At 45.4% G+C, this 17,009-nt stretch overlaps 1 protein-coding gene across 5 annotated transcripts in view; it reads right to left on the bottom strand.

Annotated features, from left to right (window-relative positions):
• Window positions 1-13,112: 13,112 nt before the first annotated feature.
• LOC132815902 (protein rapunzel-like) overlaps window positions 13,113-17,009 on the bottom strand; it is a 51,251-nt gene continuing 47,354 nt past the window's right edge. For all 5 annotated transcript variants that reach the window (XM_060825271.1, XM_060825269.1, XM_060825270.1 and 2 more), the window contains one exon: window positions 13,113-14,521. In XM_060825271.1, the coding sequence (XP_060681254.1) occupies window positions 13,288-14,472 (1,185 nt within the window). In that variant the 5' untranslated portion in view covers window positions 14,473-14,521 and the 3' untranslated portion in view covers window positions 13,113-13,287. The remainder of the gene's footprint in view (window positions 14,522-17,009) is intronic.

The raw sequence follows: 17,009 nt of genomic DNA, 5'->3' as shown, positions 1-17,009 counted from the left end.
TGAAATATTCATTAGTATCGCGCCCATCTCTTGTCATTCCACAAATACATGACATCATTGATCTATCCTTCTCCTTAACCTTATCTGCTGAGGCTATCTCATATCCCTTTCAGCCATCCTGATTTCCCTCTTAAGAATGTTCCATACTCTATATACTCTTCAAGAGATTCACTTCATCCCGGTGTCTATACCTAATATATAACCCCGTCTTATTCTGACAGAGCCTCAATATCTTTATTCATCCATTATTCCCTCCTCTTACCAGCCTTCCCCTTCATCTAATAGGAACATAAAATCTCTGAACTCTCATTATCTCACTTTTTAAAATCTTTCACTTGCCAGTTATCCCTTTACCTGTAAACATTCCATGACTGAATTTTAAAACTCCTTGCTGCATAGGCATGAAGACACAAGGATAGGGTGCAGAGCAAGATAAATACAAGACCAGAACCTTTGGGAACCTTGGTCTACTCCAATCAACTTTTGAAAGTTCCTGTCTCATACCATCAAAATTTGCCTTACTCCAATTAAGAACTTGAACTTCTTTACAAGACCTACCTTTTCCATAGCTATTTTAAACCTAATAGAAATATGATCACTCATCCCAAAGTGCTCCTCACTAATAGATTAGATTACTTACAGTGTGGAAACAGGCCCTTCGGCCCAACAAGTCCACACCAACCCACCGAAGCACAACCCATCCATACCCCTTACCTAACACTACGGGCAATTTAGCATGGCCAATTCACCTGACCCGCACTTCTTTGGACTGTGGGAGGAAACCGGAGCACCCGGAGGAAACCCACGCAGACACAGGGAGAACGTGCAAACTCCACACAGTCAGTCGCCTGAGGCGGGAATCGAACCCAGGTCCCTGGCGCTGTGAGGCAGCAGTGCTAACCACTGTGCCACCGTGCCGCCCTTCAGTCATTTGCCCTGCCTTATCTTCTAAATGGTCCAGTGATAATGTCACTGGCCTATTAAACTAGAGTTGCAGACCAATTTTCTGGGAACGTGTTCAAATTCCACCAAGAATTAAAAATCTAATGATGATTATTAAACGATGGTCAGAAGTGTGCCTCAGGTTCACAAGCATCCTTTAGGGAAAATGTGGAGATGCTGATGTTGGACTGGGTAGACAAAATTAAAAATGCCACAATACCAGGTTATAGTTGAACAGGGTTATTTGGAAATACAAGCTTTGGGAGTCCTGCTCCTTCCTCAGGTAGCGAGTGATATGCGTGATCTTCTCGGAGATCCTTGCACTTTGAGACAGCAGTTTGTGATGTCAGTGATGTGGAGGTGCCAGTGATGGACTGAGGTGAACAAAGTTAAAAATCACACAACAGAGGGATCCAAGATGGCAGCGAACTGAAAGGTCTGCCCTATGAGCTCTGCACCACAACTCAGGCGAAGTGGTGCTTTTACCCTCTCCACCTAAGGTATTTTGGAAAAATCTGATAATTAAATATAGGTGGAATCGTTATTAACCCTTTCTTTAGCAAGGGAAGATGACGAGAAGGTTCGGGTAAATCTCAACACATAGGACATCCCCCCATAGCATCGGACACGGCCCCAACTATGACTGTGACCACAGCCGCAGCCTCCTCTGCAACTCCAATGGAATCACTCACCCAACAGAGTGAGTTTGGTGCAGAGTTCATGAAGCTCCAGGAGATGATCGAGGCGTTGGTCGAGGAAGTTGCACCACACTTGAACCAATCTCGGCCTTACTCCACAAGCATGACCAGGAGCTGGAAGGAGTCAGAAAGCGAGTAGAGGAGGTCAGACGGCGGACTGCAGCATCAGAGACCGTGACTGAGTCCCTGACAGGGTGGATCCAGGCCCTCGAGAAGCAAGTCCGAGCCGTAACAGAGCAGGTCGATAACCTCGAAAACAGAGGTTGGAGGAATGTGTTATTGGCCTGCCGAAGGAAGTGGAAACCAGTGGCAGTAAGTTTTGTTTAACACTGGCTGCTGCGATTTCTTGGTTGGGAGGCCAAGATAGGCCAGGTGAAGGTCAACAGAGTTCACTGGGTTGCGGTGTGCAGGCCCCATTCGGGTCAGTGCCCCTGCCCATTCCTAATGTGATTCCAATGCTGCAGGGAGAAGCAGAGAGTAATGGAAGCTTTAAGATTGCAGGGGAAGAATCCACAGGCTTCAATCTTCAAACTATCCAAGGAAGTCCTTTGATGAGATAGAGTCATTTAGGTGTACAGAACACAAACAGATCCTTCGGTCTAACCCCTCCATGCTTGGCAGATATCTCAACCCAATCTAGTCCCACCTGCCAGCACCTGGCCTATTTTCCTCCAAACTCTTGCTTTTCATATACCCATCTAGATATCTTTTAAATGTTGCAATTGTACCAGCCTCCACCACTTCCTCTGGAAGCTTATTCCACACATGCACTATCCTCTGCAAGAAAATGTTGCCCCTTAGGTCTCTTATATTTTTTCCCTCTCACACGAAACCTATGCCCTCTAGTTCTGGACTCTCCCACCCCAGGGAAAAGACTTTGCCTATTTACCCTATCCATGTCCCTCATAATTTTGTAAACCTCTATAAGATCACCCCTCAGCCTCCGACGCTCCAGGGAAAACAGCCCCAGTCTGTTCAGCCTCTCCCTGTTGCTCAAATACTCCAGCCCTGGCAACATCCTTGTAAATCTTTTCTGAATCCTTTCAACTTTCATAACATCTTTCCGATAGGAAGGAGACCAGAATCGCATGCAATGTTCCAACACTGACCTAACCCATGTCCTGTACAGCCGCAACATGACCTCCCAACTCCTGTACTCAATACTCTTTCCAATAAAGGAAAGCATACCAAACACCGACTTCACTATCCTATCTACCTGTGACTCACTTTCAAGGAGCTGTGAACCTGCACTCCAAGGTCTCTTTGTTCAGCAACATTCCCTAGGACCTTACCATTAAGTGTATACGTCCTGCTAAGATTTGCTTTCCCAAAATGCAGCACCTCGCATTTATCTAAATTAAACTCCATCTGTCACTCCTCAGTCCATTGGCTCATCTGATCAAGCCCTTCCTGATGAAGGGCTTTTGCCTGAAACATTGATTTTCCTGCTCCTCAGATGCTGCATGACCTGCTGTGCTTTTCCAGGACCACTCTGATCTAAACTCTCATCTGATCAAGATTCCGTTGTAATCCGAGGTAACCTCCTTCGCTGTCCACTACACCTCCGATTTTGGTGTCATCTGCAAACTTACTAACTAAACTCTTAAGCTCACATCCAAATCACTTATGTATAGTGAAGAGAAGACTGAGGGACCTCGGTATTCAGTAATCTGTAAGGTACCCAGCAGTGCTTTGTTTAATTATGATGGGTCTGTATGCTTATTTGATTCTTCGGATAAAGCAAAAAATGTTCTGGACACTTTGAAATAGTCCAGAATATGGACAATAATTTTTAAAATCTCTTTTGCACTTCTTTTGTAAAGAAAGTCTTTTCTTTTTCCAATGTTAATTGGGGTTATTGTATAGTTGGGGATGGATGGAGTGCTCCCTCCTAACTTCTTAGTTAATTTTACCTTTCTTTTTGTTTCTATTGCTTTAGTTGGAGTGTGGCTCAAACTGGAAGGAGCTATTTGTGTTTGGTTTAGTTTTTTGATTTTTCATAGATGTGGTTTTTGAAAGTTCTGTTAGTTTGTTAGGTGTAGTAGTTTTAGTGTGTATAGTTTGTCGGCTGTATGAATCAATCTTCAGTTATACTCAGCAACGTGTAAATTGAGTTCTTCCTCTCGGGAGTTTAAAGGTTGTTGTAGAGGGTCATGGCTGATTGTGGTCTCAAATGATGTGCCTGCAACATTAAGGAGAGTCACTCGCCAATCAAGAGGAAAAAGGTACTCTCGATTCTTAAAAAGAGAGGGTTCATGGTGCCCTGTTGCAGGAACCTCATCTTGATGATGAGGAGCATCTGAAATTGCAGCAGGATGAGTTTGATTGGGTGTCTTTTTCATTCTTCAACACTAGGAGTGGTGGGGTGGCCATCCCCTTTTGGAAGAATCTTCCATTTAAAATACAAGATCATGTTAAAGATGAGCCTGGGCAGTTTGTAATTCTTAAAGCCCCAGTATATGGTGAAGAGTATGATATTAAATTCCTGATAGACGCAATCTCCAAATTAATTGCCCTTGCATCACGGCATATGATTATAGGGGAGTTTTTAATTGTCTCATGGCTCCAACAGTGGATAGAATGCCCAAAGACCTCCCCCCACTCCTTACGGGACTTACGAGACTTACGGATACATCTCGTAACTCGTCTATTCTCTGGGAGACTACTAAGGTTTATGCTAGGGGGATAATTATCTCATACTCTGCCAGTCGGAAGTGAAGGTAGAGCAACAGTGCCTCCTTGAGGCACAACTGCAGACAGCTGAGATGGCATATTTTGATAGGCCATCGATGGGTAAGTTGCAGCAGGTCACAGCTCTTCAGTCCATTTTGAATTCCATGCTCACACAGATGGAGAGGGAGGAACTTTCCTTTGGGAGACAAAGATTGTTTGAGCAAGGTGAGAGGCCAGGCAGATATCTGACATAACTGACTAGGAAAAAGGACACCCCCCACCCCAATCTATTACCTCAATCAGGGGAGGGCTTGGAACTCTTACTTGTGATTCTAAATAGATCAATGCTGCATTTCAGAGCTTTTACTCCCAGTTATACCAGTCAGAAGGCTGTGAGGACAGATGGGCTAAGATGGAGCCGTTTTTTAAGAACCTGGATCTTTCAGGAGTGACCTCTGAAGAGTGTCTCTCCTTACTGGCCCTTTAGCAGTGCAAGAGGTACAGGAGGTGGTGAACAGCTTCAAAGTGGAAAGGCACCGGCCCTGATGGTGTCCCTGGTGAATTCTACAAAGTATTTATAAATGTATGGTCAGGCCCGATGCCAGTCATGTACAAGTACTCGTACAATCATGATTGCCTCCTCCATGCATGAGAGAGACTAATATCTCTGTCATCCTCAAGAAAGAGAAGATCCCCGAGGACTGTGCTTCTTGTAGACCCATCTCGCTTTTAAATTCTGATTTTAAAATTTTGTCCAAGACTCTCGCATTAAGGCTGGAAATTGTGCTGCCTTCATTGTCAAAAATGACCATAAGATCTAGGAATGGAAGTAAGGCCATTCAGCCCATCGAGTCCACTCCGCCATTCAATCATGGCTGATTGGCATTTCAACTCCACTTACCCACACTCTCCCCGTAGCCTTAATTCCTTGCGAGATCAAGAATTATCAGTCTCTGCCTTGAAGACATTCAATGTCCCGGCCTCCACTGCACTCCATGGCAGTGAATTCCACAGGCCCACCACGCTCTGGCTGAAGAAATGTCTCCTCATTTCTGTTCTAAATTGACCTCCTCTAATTCTAAGGCCTAGACTCCCTGTCTAATGGAAACAAATTCCCAGCATCACCCTTTCTAAGCCATGCATTATCTTGTAAGTTTCTATTAGATCTCCCCTCAACCTTCTGAACTCTAATGAATACAATCCCAGGCTCCTCAGCTGTTCATTGACTAGACGGGTTTTATAAAGGGCCGCAGATTCTCTACCAATGTTAGGAGATTACTTAACATGGTCCAAGCGTGTCAGCAGTGATCAGTTCAGGGATTAGTGATCTCTTTGGATGCAGAGAAGGCATATGATCGAGTGAAATAGCCATATCTTTTTTACACCCTGGAACAGTTTGGTTTAGGTGAAGTCTTTATTAGGAGGGTAAGGGTCCTTTCTAGTGGTCCTCTGGCTGTGGTTCCACCAATGGAGTAAGATCCATTTTAGTATATAATGGGGCAGTCAGCAAGGTTGTCCCCTCTCACCTCAACGTTTTACATTGTCTCTGTCAGCAGCTCAATCACCAATCTGGAAGGATCCTAACAAAACTGCCCCAGAAGTGGGATCAAAGATACATAGAACACATTATACATGGATGACATTCGTATTTTTCTGTCAAACCCAGTAGTTTCTGTACCCCATTTGATACAATGTGTAAATTTATTTGACTCCTTTTCAGGCTATAAGATTAATTTTTCCACATCGGAGTCTCTGCCTATGGGAAGTCTTCGAGGAATATCTGATGTTGAGGGTGAATCATGGTTTCCCTTTAAGTGGTCACGGGGTCGGGAGGGGGGGAGTTTCTTTATTTAGGTATTTTTGTTATTCCCGTCTTCGCTCAATTATTTAAGACTAATTTTATCCCATTACTTGACAAGATTAAACAAGATCTTCAAAGATGGGAGGTTCTTCCAGTATCTTGGTTGGGCCGAATAGCCTTATTAAAATGAATGTCCTTTCTCATTTGCTATACCTTATGCGAATGCTTCACTTGTTTTTTTTTCCCCCAGGCAAATATTTCAGAGACTTAATGGCTGGTTTAGCGCTTTTATCTGGCACAATAGGCAGTTCCTTATTAAACTCATCAGATTGCAAGCAAGTGACCCAAGAAATGGGGATCATGGACCTCCCTGATATCAAAACATTTCAACTAAGCTGCCTTTTATCTTTTGTGAATGACTGGGCTTGTGAAAACCCAACATCAATATGGTTGGATATTGAATCCTCCCGGGCATAGTGTCCTCTTTTTGGCCTGTTGTTTTTAGATAAAATGAGGACAGTTGTGAAGTGCTGACATAATCCAATAATTATTAATACTGTCAAAGTGTGGAGAGCAATGTAGCAGCGTGAGGGTAATATGTCTAAAACTTCTTTTCTCACCGTTATAGTTGGTATGCCAAGGTTCCGGCCGGGAATAATGGACCCAGGGTAGCTAGGGGAGTTTCCTGTTTGAATGACTTATTTGAGGGCAGAACATTGATGTCCTTTGACCAAATGAGCCACATGGATGGATTATCTAGCAGAGACCTAATCATTCTTTTCAGATTAGGGACTTTATTCAAGAAGGAAACACGCTCTTGACTGACTCCTACAGATCGGAGACAGAGAAGGAGGTGCTCCATGCCAAGAGCACTCTCTCAGTTAGTACACTTTATCATCTCTTGGAGATAGTCCCTCAGATGATATTGAGTGACTATGAGAGCTCGGAGTGAGATTTCCTCTGAGAGGCATGGGAGGATACTTGTGAAAGTGCGAGAAAGATTTTGATTTATAATGCAACTGAAGATTCTTCAGAGGGTCCATCTGTCCAGAGACTGTTTATTGTTATAATTTTATATAAAAAAAATCTTTTCTCAATAAATTTTTTTTTAAAACCGCACAACACCTAGTTATAGGCCAACAGGTTCATTTGGAAGTACAAATGTTCAGGTGCTGCTCCTTTGTCAGGTAACTTGGGTCTTGAGCTACCTGATGAAGGAGGAGCAATCCAAAAGCTTGTACTTCCAAGTACACCTGTTGGACTATAACCTGGTGTTGTGTGATTTTGTACTTTATCCTTTAGGGAAGAAAATCTGTCAACCTTACCTGGTCAGGCTACATGTTACTCCAAAGCTACAGCGATAAGAGTGACCCTTAACTATCCTCTGAAATAGACCAGCAATAACTCAGTTTAAAGACAATTTGGCATAGCCTCACTCACTGCAGCCCATGTCCAATTTAAAAGAATTACAGAAGTGCTGTATTTGCAGACAGGTGATGGAGGAGGGGTGGAATCACTGTACAAATATATATTTGATGGTGGGGGCCAGTAGAAGGTGAGAGGGAGAAAGGAGTGAAAGGAAAATTGATATTAGTTGAGAACTTTGATTGGAAAATGAATATAAGGAATGGACCTCACTGGTAGTGAAGGACATTCTGATATTCTCAGAGGAGAGTTCTGAAGTACTCCCGTAATGACCAGGATGTCACATGTCACAGCAGGAACAGCCTCACATTCTCCCTGGTGGCGTTGAAACTGTCATAGCAATAACACAAGTAAGTGCTAAGATCACTGTTAAGGCATTAAGATTAAGGAGATGAGCAAATACAAAGTTTAGATAGATTAGCCGCAGTAACTTAAACTTCAGCTCTTACTCCATAGGAACAGGTGTAGGCCATTCAGCCCATCGAAACTGCTCCACCAGTTATAGAATCATACAGCACAGAAACTGACCTTCGATATAACGCGTCCATGCTGCCCAGGCTTCTCAATCTAAACTAATCCCACTCACCTTTGTTTGGCCAATGTCCTTCTAAACCTTTCCTATTCATGTACTTAGCCAAATGCCTTTTAAATGTTGCAACTGTACCTATATCTACCACTTCCCCAGGCAGTTCATTCCATACACAAACCACCATTTGTGTAAAAACGCTGCCGTTCACAATCCTTTAAAATGTGGACCCTTTGGCCCAACACGTTCACACCCACTCTCTGAAGAGTAACCCACCCAGACTTATTCCCCATCTCTATTATCCTATATTTACCCCTGACTAATGCACGTCATCTGCACATCCCCTGAACACTATGGGAATTTAGCATGGCTAATTCACCTAATCTGCACATCTTTGGACTGTGGAAGGAAACTGGAGCACCCAGAGGGAACCCGCATGGACACTGGGGAAACATGAAAACTCCACATGCACAGTCGCCCAAGGCTGGAATTGAACACAGCTGGTTAGATCACAGCTGGAGTACTGTGTGCAGTTCCGATCACCACATTATAGGAGGGATCTGATTACACTGGAGGGGTTGCAGAGGAGGTTCACCAGGGTGTTGCCTGGGATGGGGCATTTCAGAGATGAAGAGACGCTGGATAAGCTCAGGTTATTTTCTTTGGAGTGTAGAGGCTGTGGGGGACCTGTTAGAGGTGTACAAACCTGATGGCCTCTTCCAAACTGTACGTTTCTATGGATGGAGAAACAGTTAATATTTCCCAGAACAATTTGGTTAAATCTGAACTGCCCTCTGAGATGGCACAGAGAACCCCTCAGCAATTAAGGAGGGACAACAAATCTAGACCTTGTCAGTGACACCCATATCCCATGATAGAGCAAAAGAAAGTGACTGAAGATGTAGTGTACACAATGGGGATTAGTAATCATTGCAAAGCCTGTTGTCTGAATGAGTTTATTCAGCAAATCACAGTGAACAATCACAACTAACTTTATTTCAACAGTTCCAAGCACGTTTCTGAAGTTTGGATGATAATATTTCATTTGAAAGAGTACAAGAGATCGTAGTTTAATCCACTGAGTGTCCCTGTCACTGAGGGAACTTTAACATTGCAGACTAATTAACAGAGATCAGATTATTGCAGATCCATTAATCATAAATGAAAGCATCACCATTGTCTAAATTAGTTATTGCAATCATAGAGACAGAGTAAATAAGAAAAGGACAAGGCCATTCACCCTTCAAGCCTGCTTCACTATTGAGTATGGTCATGGCTGATTATCCGACTCAGTCCCCTGTTCCCAATTTCTTCTCATACCCTTAGATCCCTTTAGCCCTAACAACTATATCTAACTCCTTTTTGAAACATTCAGTGTTTTAGCTCAAACGCTTTCTGCGTTAGAGAATTTCTCAGGCTCCCCACTTTTCACCCCATTGCATCCTAAATGGTGTCCCCAGTGTCCTAAGTCTGTGACCCCTGGTCCATGACTCCCTGGTCATCAGACCCATCCTTCCTGTGTTTATTCTGTCTAGTCCTGTTAGAATCTTGTAGTTTTCAATGGGATCCCCCTCATTCTTCAAAATACCAGTCAATACAGAAAAATAAACCAAAGATCTGTCGGGGGTGGACGTCAGAAATGAAAACAAATTTCTAGAAAAACTCAGCAGGTGTGATAGCATCTGAGGAGAGAAACCAGAGTTAACATTTTAGGTCCAGTGACCTTGCTTCAGGACTGGCAGTATCTTAAAAAAAGGTGGTACATATGCTGAAGACGGGGGGTGGAGGAAAGGTGGGAGAGGATAGATGCAGACAGAGCACGGAGGGAGAGAAACACAGGCAAGCACAGGGAAAAAACTGTAAGCCAAGAAAGAAGAAAAATTGATAATGGGGACCATAACTGGGTGAAAATGAGTGTGATGGGTGAGTAAAAGACATGGAAGATGATGTTCAGGCTGTAGAATTATTGAACTCGATATTGAGTCCTACAGGCTGCCCAAGTGGAAAATGAGATGCTGTTGTTCCAGCCTGTACTGAACCTCACTGGAACCCTGCAGCAAACCCGGGAAAGAATGTAGGCCGAACCGGTCCAGTCTCTCTTCAGATATCAGTCCTGCCATCGTAGGAATCAGAAACCCCAGGAGGGGCAGCCAGCATCACGGAGAAGATGGGGTGAGGGTCCTGTGACAGTGTCACTGAGAGGAGGGGGTGGGGTCCCTGTGACGGTGTCACTGAGAGGAGGGGAGTGGGGTCCCTGTGACGGTGTCACTGAGAGAAGGGGGTGGGGGTCCTGTGACAGTGTCACTGAGAGGAGGGGGTGGGGGTCCTGTGACAGTGTCACTGAGGGGAGGGGAGTGGGGTCCCTGTGACGGTGTCACTGAGAGGAGGGTGTGGGGACTCTGTGACGGTCGGTGTCACTGAGAGAAGGGGAGTGGGGGTCCCTGTGACAGTGTCACTGAGAGAAGGGGGTGGGGGTCCTGTGACAGTGTCACTGAGAGGAGGGGGTGGGGGTCCTGTGACAGTGTCACTGAGAGGAGGGGAGTGGGGTCCCTGTGACGGTGTCACTGAGAGGAGGGTGAGGGTCCTGTGACAGTGTCACTGAGAGGAGGGGAGTGGGGTCCCTGTGACAGTGTCACTGAGAGAAGGGGGTGGGGGTCCTGTGACAGTGTCACTGAGAGGAGGGGGTGGGGGTCCTGTGACAGTGTCACTGAGAGGAGGGGAGTGGGGTCCCTGTGACGGTCGGTGTCACTGAGAGGAGGGGTTGGGGGTCCTGTGACAGTGTCACTGAGAGGAGGGGGTGGGGACCCTGTGAAGGTGTCACCAAGAGGAGGGGGTGGGGACCCTGAGACAGTGTCACTGAGAGGAGGGTGTGGGGACCCTGTGACAGTGTCACTGAGAGGAGGGGGTTGGAGACCCTGTGACAGTGTCACTGAGAGGAGGGGATGGGGGTCTTGTGACAGTGTCGCTGAGAGGAGGGGAGTGGGGTCCCTGTGACGGTGTCACTGAGAGGAGGGCGGGTGGGGGTCCTGTGACAGTCAGTGTCATTGAGAGGAGGGGGTGGGGACCCTGTGACAGTGTCACTGACAGGAGAGTGTGGGGACCCTGTGATGGTGTCACCGAGAGGAGGGGGTGGGGACCCTGTCACAGTATCACCGAGAGGAGGGGGTGGGGACCCTGTCACAGTATCACCGAGAGGAGGGGGTGGGGACCCTGTAACAGTGTCAGTGAGAGGAGAGGATGGGGACCCTTTGACAGTGTCACTGAGAGGAAGGGGTGGGGACCCTGTCACAGTATCACCGAGAGGAGGGGGTGGGGACCCTGTCACAGTATCACCGAGAGAAGGGGGTGGGGACCCTTTGACAGTGTCACTGAGAGGAAGGGGTGAGAAGCCTAGTAGATGAGCAGAGAGACTGAATGCGGACCTGAGTGGGACTGGGGCAAAAACAGGAATAGGATTTCTCTCATCTATCCTTAAGAACAAATGGAATTTAAGAAGAAGATTTTCTATTCTGTTAATGTACGCCTGGGAAGCCGAGGCTCATGGTTATCCCATTCCTGAAATCCGAGATGCACCTCATACACTGAGTGAATATGAACAGCAAGTGCCTCTGACTGGAGCAGTGTGAGCCCTTCGGAGACAGGAGCAGCCAGGTGGACCATGGGGCTTTCACCAGATGGAAGAATTGTGGGTCATACATTTCAGGATGCGGTCACCCCCTCCCTCACTCTTCCAGCTTAAGGAAATGTCAGGACAGGGTTAATAGGTGACTGCCAGAAGAAGGGGAAGGTGAGGACTGCAGATGCTGGCGATCAGAGCTGAAAATGTGTTGCTGGAAAAGCGCAGCAGGTCAGGCAGCATCCAAGGAGCTTCGGAGACAGGAGCAGCCAGGTGGACCATGGGGCTTTCACCAGATGGAAGAATTGTGGGTCATACATTTCAGGATGCGGTCACCCCCTCCCTCACTCTTCCAGCTTAAGGAAATGTCAGGACAGGGTTAATAGGTGACTGCCAGAAGAAGGGGAAGGTGAGGACTGCAGATGCTGGCGATCAGAGCTGAAAATGTGTTGCTGGAAAAGCGCAGCAGGTCAGGCAGCATCCAAGGAGCAGGAGAATCGATGTTTCGGGCATGAGCCCTTCCTCATTCCTGAAGAAGGGCTCATGCCCGAAACATCGATTCTCCTGCTCCTTGGTTGCTGCCTGACCTGTTGCGCTTTTCCAGCAACACATTTTCAGACAGAAGAAGGGGATCAGGCACATCAGGAGGGAATTCCCCAAGTGTAGTTCAAATGCAAACCAAAATGGTGAGTGATGGTTCATTAGTAGAGCCCAGCCAGAGCCAATGCCATGGCAAGTAGACATAGGTCCTGCAAGTAGACATAGGGAGTTAGGTTGGAAATTGGAAGGCACATCTTCAAAGATAGTAACCTCTGGAGCATGGCAACTTAACAAATTGTTCAGATGAAGAGTTGAGATGGGATTGGAGGTTAAAATGTGAGTAAGTGAGCCTGGAAGGCAGAGAAATTGTAGGCGAGAGAAGAAAGAAGTGAGTTTAACAAGCTAAATGGAATATATTTTAATACAAAGTGTCTGAGGCATGTAGCAGTGACCTGAGGGCACAGACAGGCACATGAGAGGATTATGTCATACCTGTAACTGAGACCTGGCTGAAAGATGGACATGACTGGCAGCTCAACATTACTGGTTATAGGGCACATTCCTGATGAAGGGCTTATGCCTGAAATGTTGACTTTCCTGCTTCTTAGACACTGGCTGACCTGCTGTGCTTTTCCAGTTCCACATTTTTTGACTCTGATCTCCAGCATCTGCAGTCTTCACTTTCTCCTGGTTATTGGGCATTCCAACAAGATAGAGAGTGGGACAGAAGAGGAAGGGAGTTTCACAATATTGATCAAAGAATCAATTATCACAATGAGGAGGGAATGCCATCTTGGAAAGATCATCAAATTGAGCCATATATCTTTTTACCAATAACACAAAGGGACAAAATGAACAAACACTCTGTTAGGCATTTAATATTCAGGGATAGATAAATGGTCAAATGTGTAATCAAACTTCAGAGAATAACTTCAGAATTCATTGGTTTGTGGTGAAATAGGTGGCAATGAATTATCAAGTAATGTATCCAAAATCAATCCCTCATGCCCTGAAGCACAGCAGCATCAACTCAGGGGAGGAGGAACTGGAAAACTCAGGAGGATGTTTATGTGGAATGGACACACAGGGTGACACCAGAATAATTTTCCCAGAAATGACAACTTGCAGGAATGTTACTGTGGTTCCACAGACCATTGTAGCGTCTCACTACATGTACAACATGCCCAGAGGGAAGGTGTTTGTCCACATGTTCTGCAACAGCTTTTGCATCAGACCAGCCATCTTTCCCCTCCATTAACTGCTTTATGTGACTTTCATTAATTGGTTTTGGATCAATTACATAGGAGACAACAGCATTAACCCCATTGTGTCTGAAAAAGTGAAACCGATTGGGGCCAATGACACAGTGACTGCCGAAGCCACTGACAGGGTTATAGACCCGTACAGACCATTTAACCCAGTCATATTTCTTTGTTAAATCATTGAGAATGTAACTTACACATTCACTGTTATCTCTTCCACCCTTTTCATTTATCATTTTCTCAACATCTATTTCTGCCTGCTCAGCAAACTCATTGATGCACCGATCTATCATGGATTTCATTTTATTCTCTACTTTGTCCATTTTCTCATTCCACTCTCTCTTTAATGCCTCTACATCAGTCCCAGTGATAGCGGAGTGACCCACCAGCGCAATCAGGCCAATGCAGAAGAGCTCTTTGAGACTGCAGCAGAGTTTTTCCATCAAACGCCGGTTCCTCTGGTCATATTCCATGGCAGTTTCCAGAATGGGTTTACCAAAGATGGCAGAATACCCCATCACAGCATCATAGAGTGTGTGAAGGTTCTGGTCACCTTTAGTCTCATTGAAGTGTGTGAGGAATTCTTCTTTCTCCTTCTCCCGGTATTCCGGTTTTGTGTTCAGGATGTCCATGTACTTCCTGAATTGGTTTCTCAGATTCTCCTCAATGGGGAAGTACTGATTATTAACTGTACTTTGTTCAATAGCCTGAAGCACTTGCTGAATCTGACCTGAAATGACATCCAGCTGGTTCCTGACTATCTGGAACTGCTCCTTCATATATCTCAGCTCCTCACTCTCCACATTACCCATAGCAAGTTTAACAATTGCTGCTGCTACACCAAAAACAGCTCCTACTGCTCCAGCAGCAGAGGCGAATTTTTCGAAACTCTCAACAACTGACATCGTATTTCTCACTGCAACCATTGCAGTTGCAACCTCGGTGCTGGCTTTTGCCAGTTCCAGGGAATCTACTGCTGGTCCTGCCATACTGATGGGCTGAGCACTGTATTTGGATGGTCGTTTCCTTCAGTTGTCCCTGAAAAAAAATGGATTAAAGTTTATTTATGACTCCACAATGCATCAGGGAGAGTGAAAACTTTAAGAACTGGGAGTACAATGGGCCATTCAGCCCCTTGAATCTGCTCCACCTTTTAAATGAACACAGCTGACTTCATTCTCAGCCTCAACTTCACTTTCCTGCCTGCTCTCCATAACGATACATCCCATTAATAAATAAAAAATTATCTGTCCCCTCCTTAAATTTACCAAGGTCCCAGCATCCACCACACTCGGGGGGGGAGGGAATTCCACAGAATCATGACCCTTTGAGCAAAGTAATTCCTCCCTATCTCAGTTTTAAATCTGCTACCCCTTATCCTAAAGCTATCACCTCATATTCTAGATAGCCATGTGAGGAAATATCCTCTCTGCAGCGACTTTGTCAATCCCCTTTGTCAATCCCTTATAGACCTCAGTGAGATCGCCTCTCATTCTTCTAAACTCCAGAGAGAACGGGCCTAAACTGCTCAATATCGCTGCATGATTGAAAACTCCTGACGTCTGGAATCAATCTAGTGACCCTTCTCTGAACTGCCTCCAATGTTCCTCAAATAAAGGGACCAAACTCTCCACAATGCTTCAGATGCAGTCTCAGTAATACCTTGTACATTGCAGCAACACTTCCCTACTTACACACTCCATTCCTTTAACAATAAATGGCAACATTCCGTTGGCCTTCCTTATTACCTGCTGAAGCTGAATCCCAGTAGGAAGGTTATGGAATGCTTTGCCTGCTACAGTAGTAGATTCGCCAAGTTTAAGTGCATTTAAGTCGTCATTGGACAGGCAGATGGACGTACATGGAATAGTGTAGGTTAGATGGGCTTCAGATTAGTATGACTGGGCGGCGCAGCATTGAGGGCCGAAGGGCCTGTACTGCGCTGTAATGTACTGGCTTTGTGCATGGGAAGTCATGTCTTACAAACTTGATTGAGTGTTTTGAAGAAACAAAGAGGATTGATGAGGGAAGAGCAGTAGATGTGATCTATATGGACTTCAGTAAGGTGTTCGACAAGGTTCCCCATGGGAGACTGATTAGCATGGTTAGATCTCATGGAATACAGAAAGAACGAGCTATTTGGATCCAGAACTGGCTCAAAGGTAGAAGATAGAGGATGGTTGTGGAGGGTTGTTTCTCAGACTGGAGGCCATATAGATCAGTGCTGGGTCCACTACTATTCGTCAGTTGACACCAAAATTGGAGGTGTAGCAGATAGCAAAGAAGGTTACCTCAGATTACAACAGGATCTTGACCAGATGGGCCAGTGGGCTGAGGAGTGGGAGATGGAGTTTGATTTAGATAAATGCAAGGTGCTGCATTTGGGAAACCAAATCTTAGCAGGACTTATACACTTAATGGTAAGGTCCTGGGGAGTGTTGCTGAACAAAGAAACCTTGGAGTGCAGGTTCATAACTTCTTGAAAGTAGAGTCACAGGTAGATATGATAGTGAAGAACGCATTTGGTATGCTTTCCTTTATTGTTCAGAGTATTGAGTACAGGAGTTGGGAGGTCACGTAGCGGCTGTACAGGACATTGGTTAAGCCACTGTTGGAATATAGCGTGCAATTCTGCTCTCCTTCCTATCGGAAAGATGTTGTGAAACTTGAAAGGGTTCAGAAAAGATTAACAAGGATGTTGCCAGGATTGGAGGATTTGAGCTACAGGGAGAGTTTGAATAGGCTGGGGCTGTTTTACCTGGAGTGTTGGAGGCTGAGGAGTGACTTTATAGAAATTTATAAAATCATGAAGGGCATGGATAGGGTAAATAGACAAGGTCTTTTCCCTGGGGTCGGGAAGTCCAGAATTAGAGGGCATAGGTTTAGAGTGAGAAGGGAAAGATATAAAAGGGACCTAAGGGGCAACTTTTTCATGCAGAGGGTGGTACGTGTAGGCCAGAGGAAGTGGTGGAGGCTGGTACAATTGCAACATTTAAAAGGCATCTGAATGGGTATATGAATAGGAAGGGTTTGGAGGGATATGGGCCAGGTGCTGGCAAGTGGGACTAGATTGTTTTGGGATAGCTGGTCGGCATGGACCAGTAGGACTGGAAGGGTATTTTCTGTCTCTATGACTTGATGACCCTGCCAAGCCCCTTAAGAATCCTGTATGTTTCAATGACATCACCACTCATTCTTCTAAACTCCAGTTAGTAAAGTCCCGACCTGATAGAGTCCCAATCTCCCATTCCAGGGATCATCCTCGTGAACCTTCTCTGAACTACCTCCAATGAAATAGTATTTTTCCCTAAATAAGGGGACCACAAGTGCTCACAGTATTCCAATTGTGTTCTCACCAGCACCTTGTAGAGTGCAGGAAGAGTTTCTGAAACTTATACCGTACCCACTTGATAGAAAGGCCAACATTCCATTTGCTTCAGTAAGGTGTTTGATAAGGTTCCCCATGGTAGGCTGGTGAAGAAAGTGAAGGACAAAGACAAAGAACAAAGAAAATTGAAAGCCCAGG

The sequence above is a fragment of the Hemiscyllium ocellatum genome, chromosome 5 (genome assembly GCF_020745735.1).
Source record: "Hemiscyllium ocellatum isolate sHemOce1 chromosome 5, sHemOce1.pat.X.cur, whole genome shotgun sequence".
NCBI classification, from domain to species: domain Eukaryota; kingdom Metazoa; phylum Chordata; class Chondrichthyes; order Orectolobiformes; family Hemiscylliidae; genus Hemiscyllium; species Hemiscyllium ocellatum.
The sequence above is the reverse complement of the archived record's forward strand: the minus strand, read 5'-3'. Positions and strand labels throughout refer to the sequence as shown.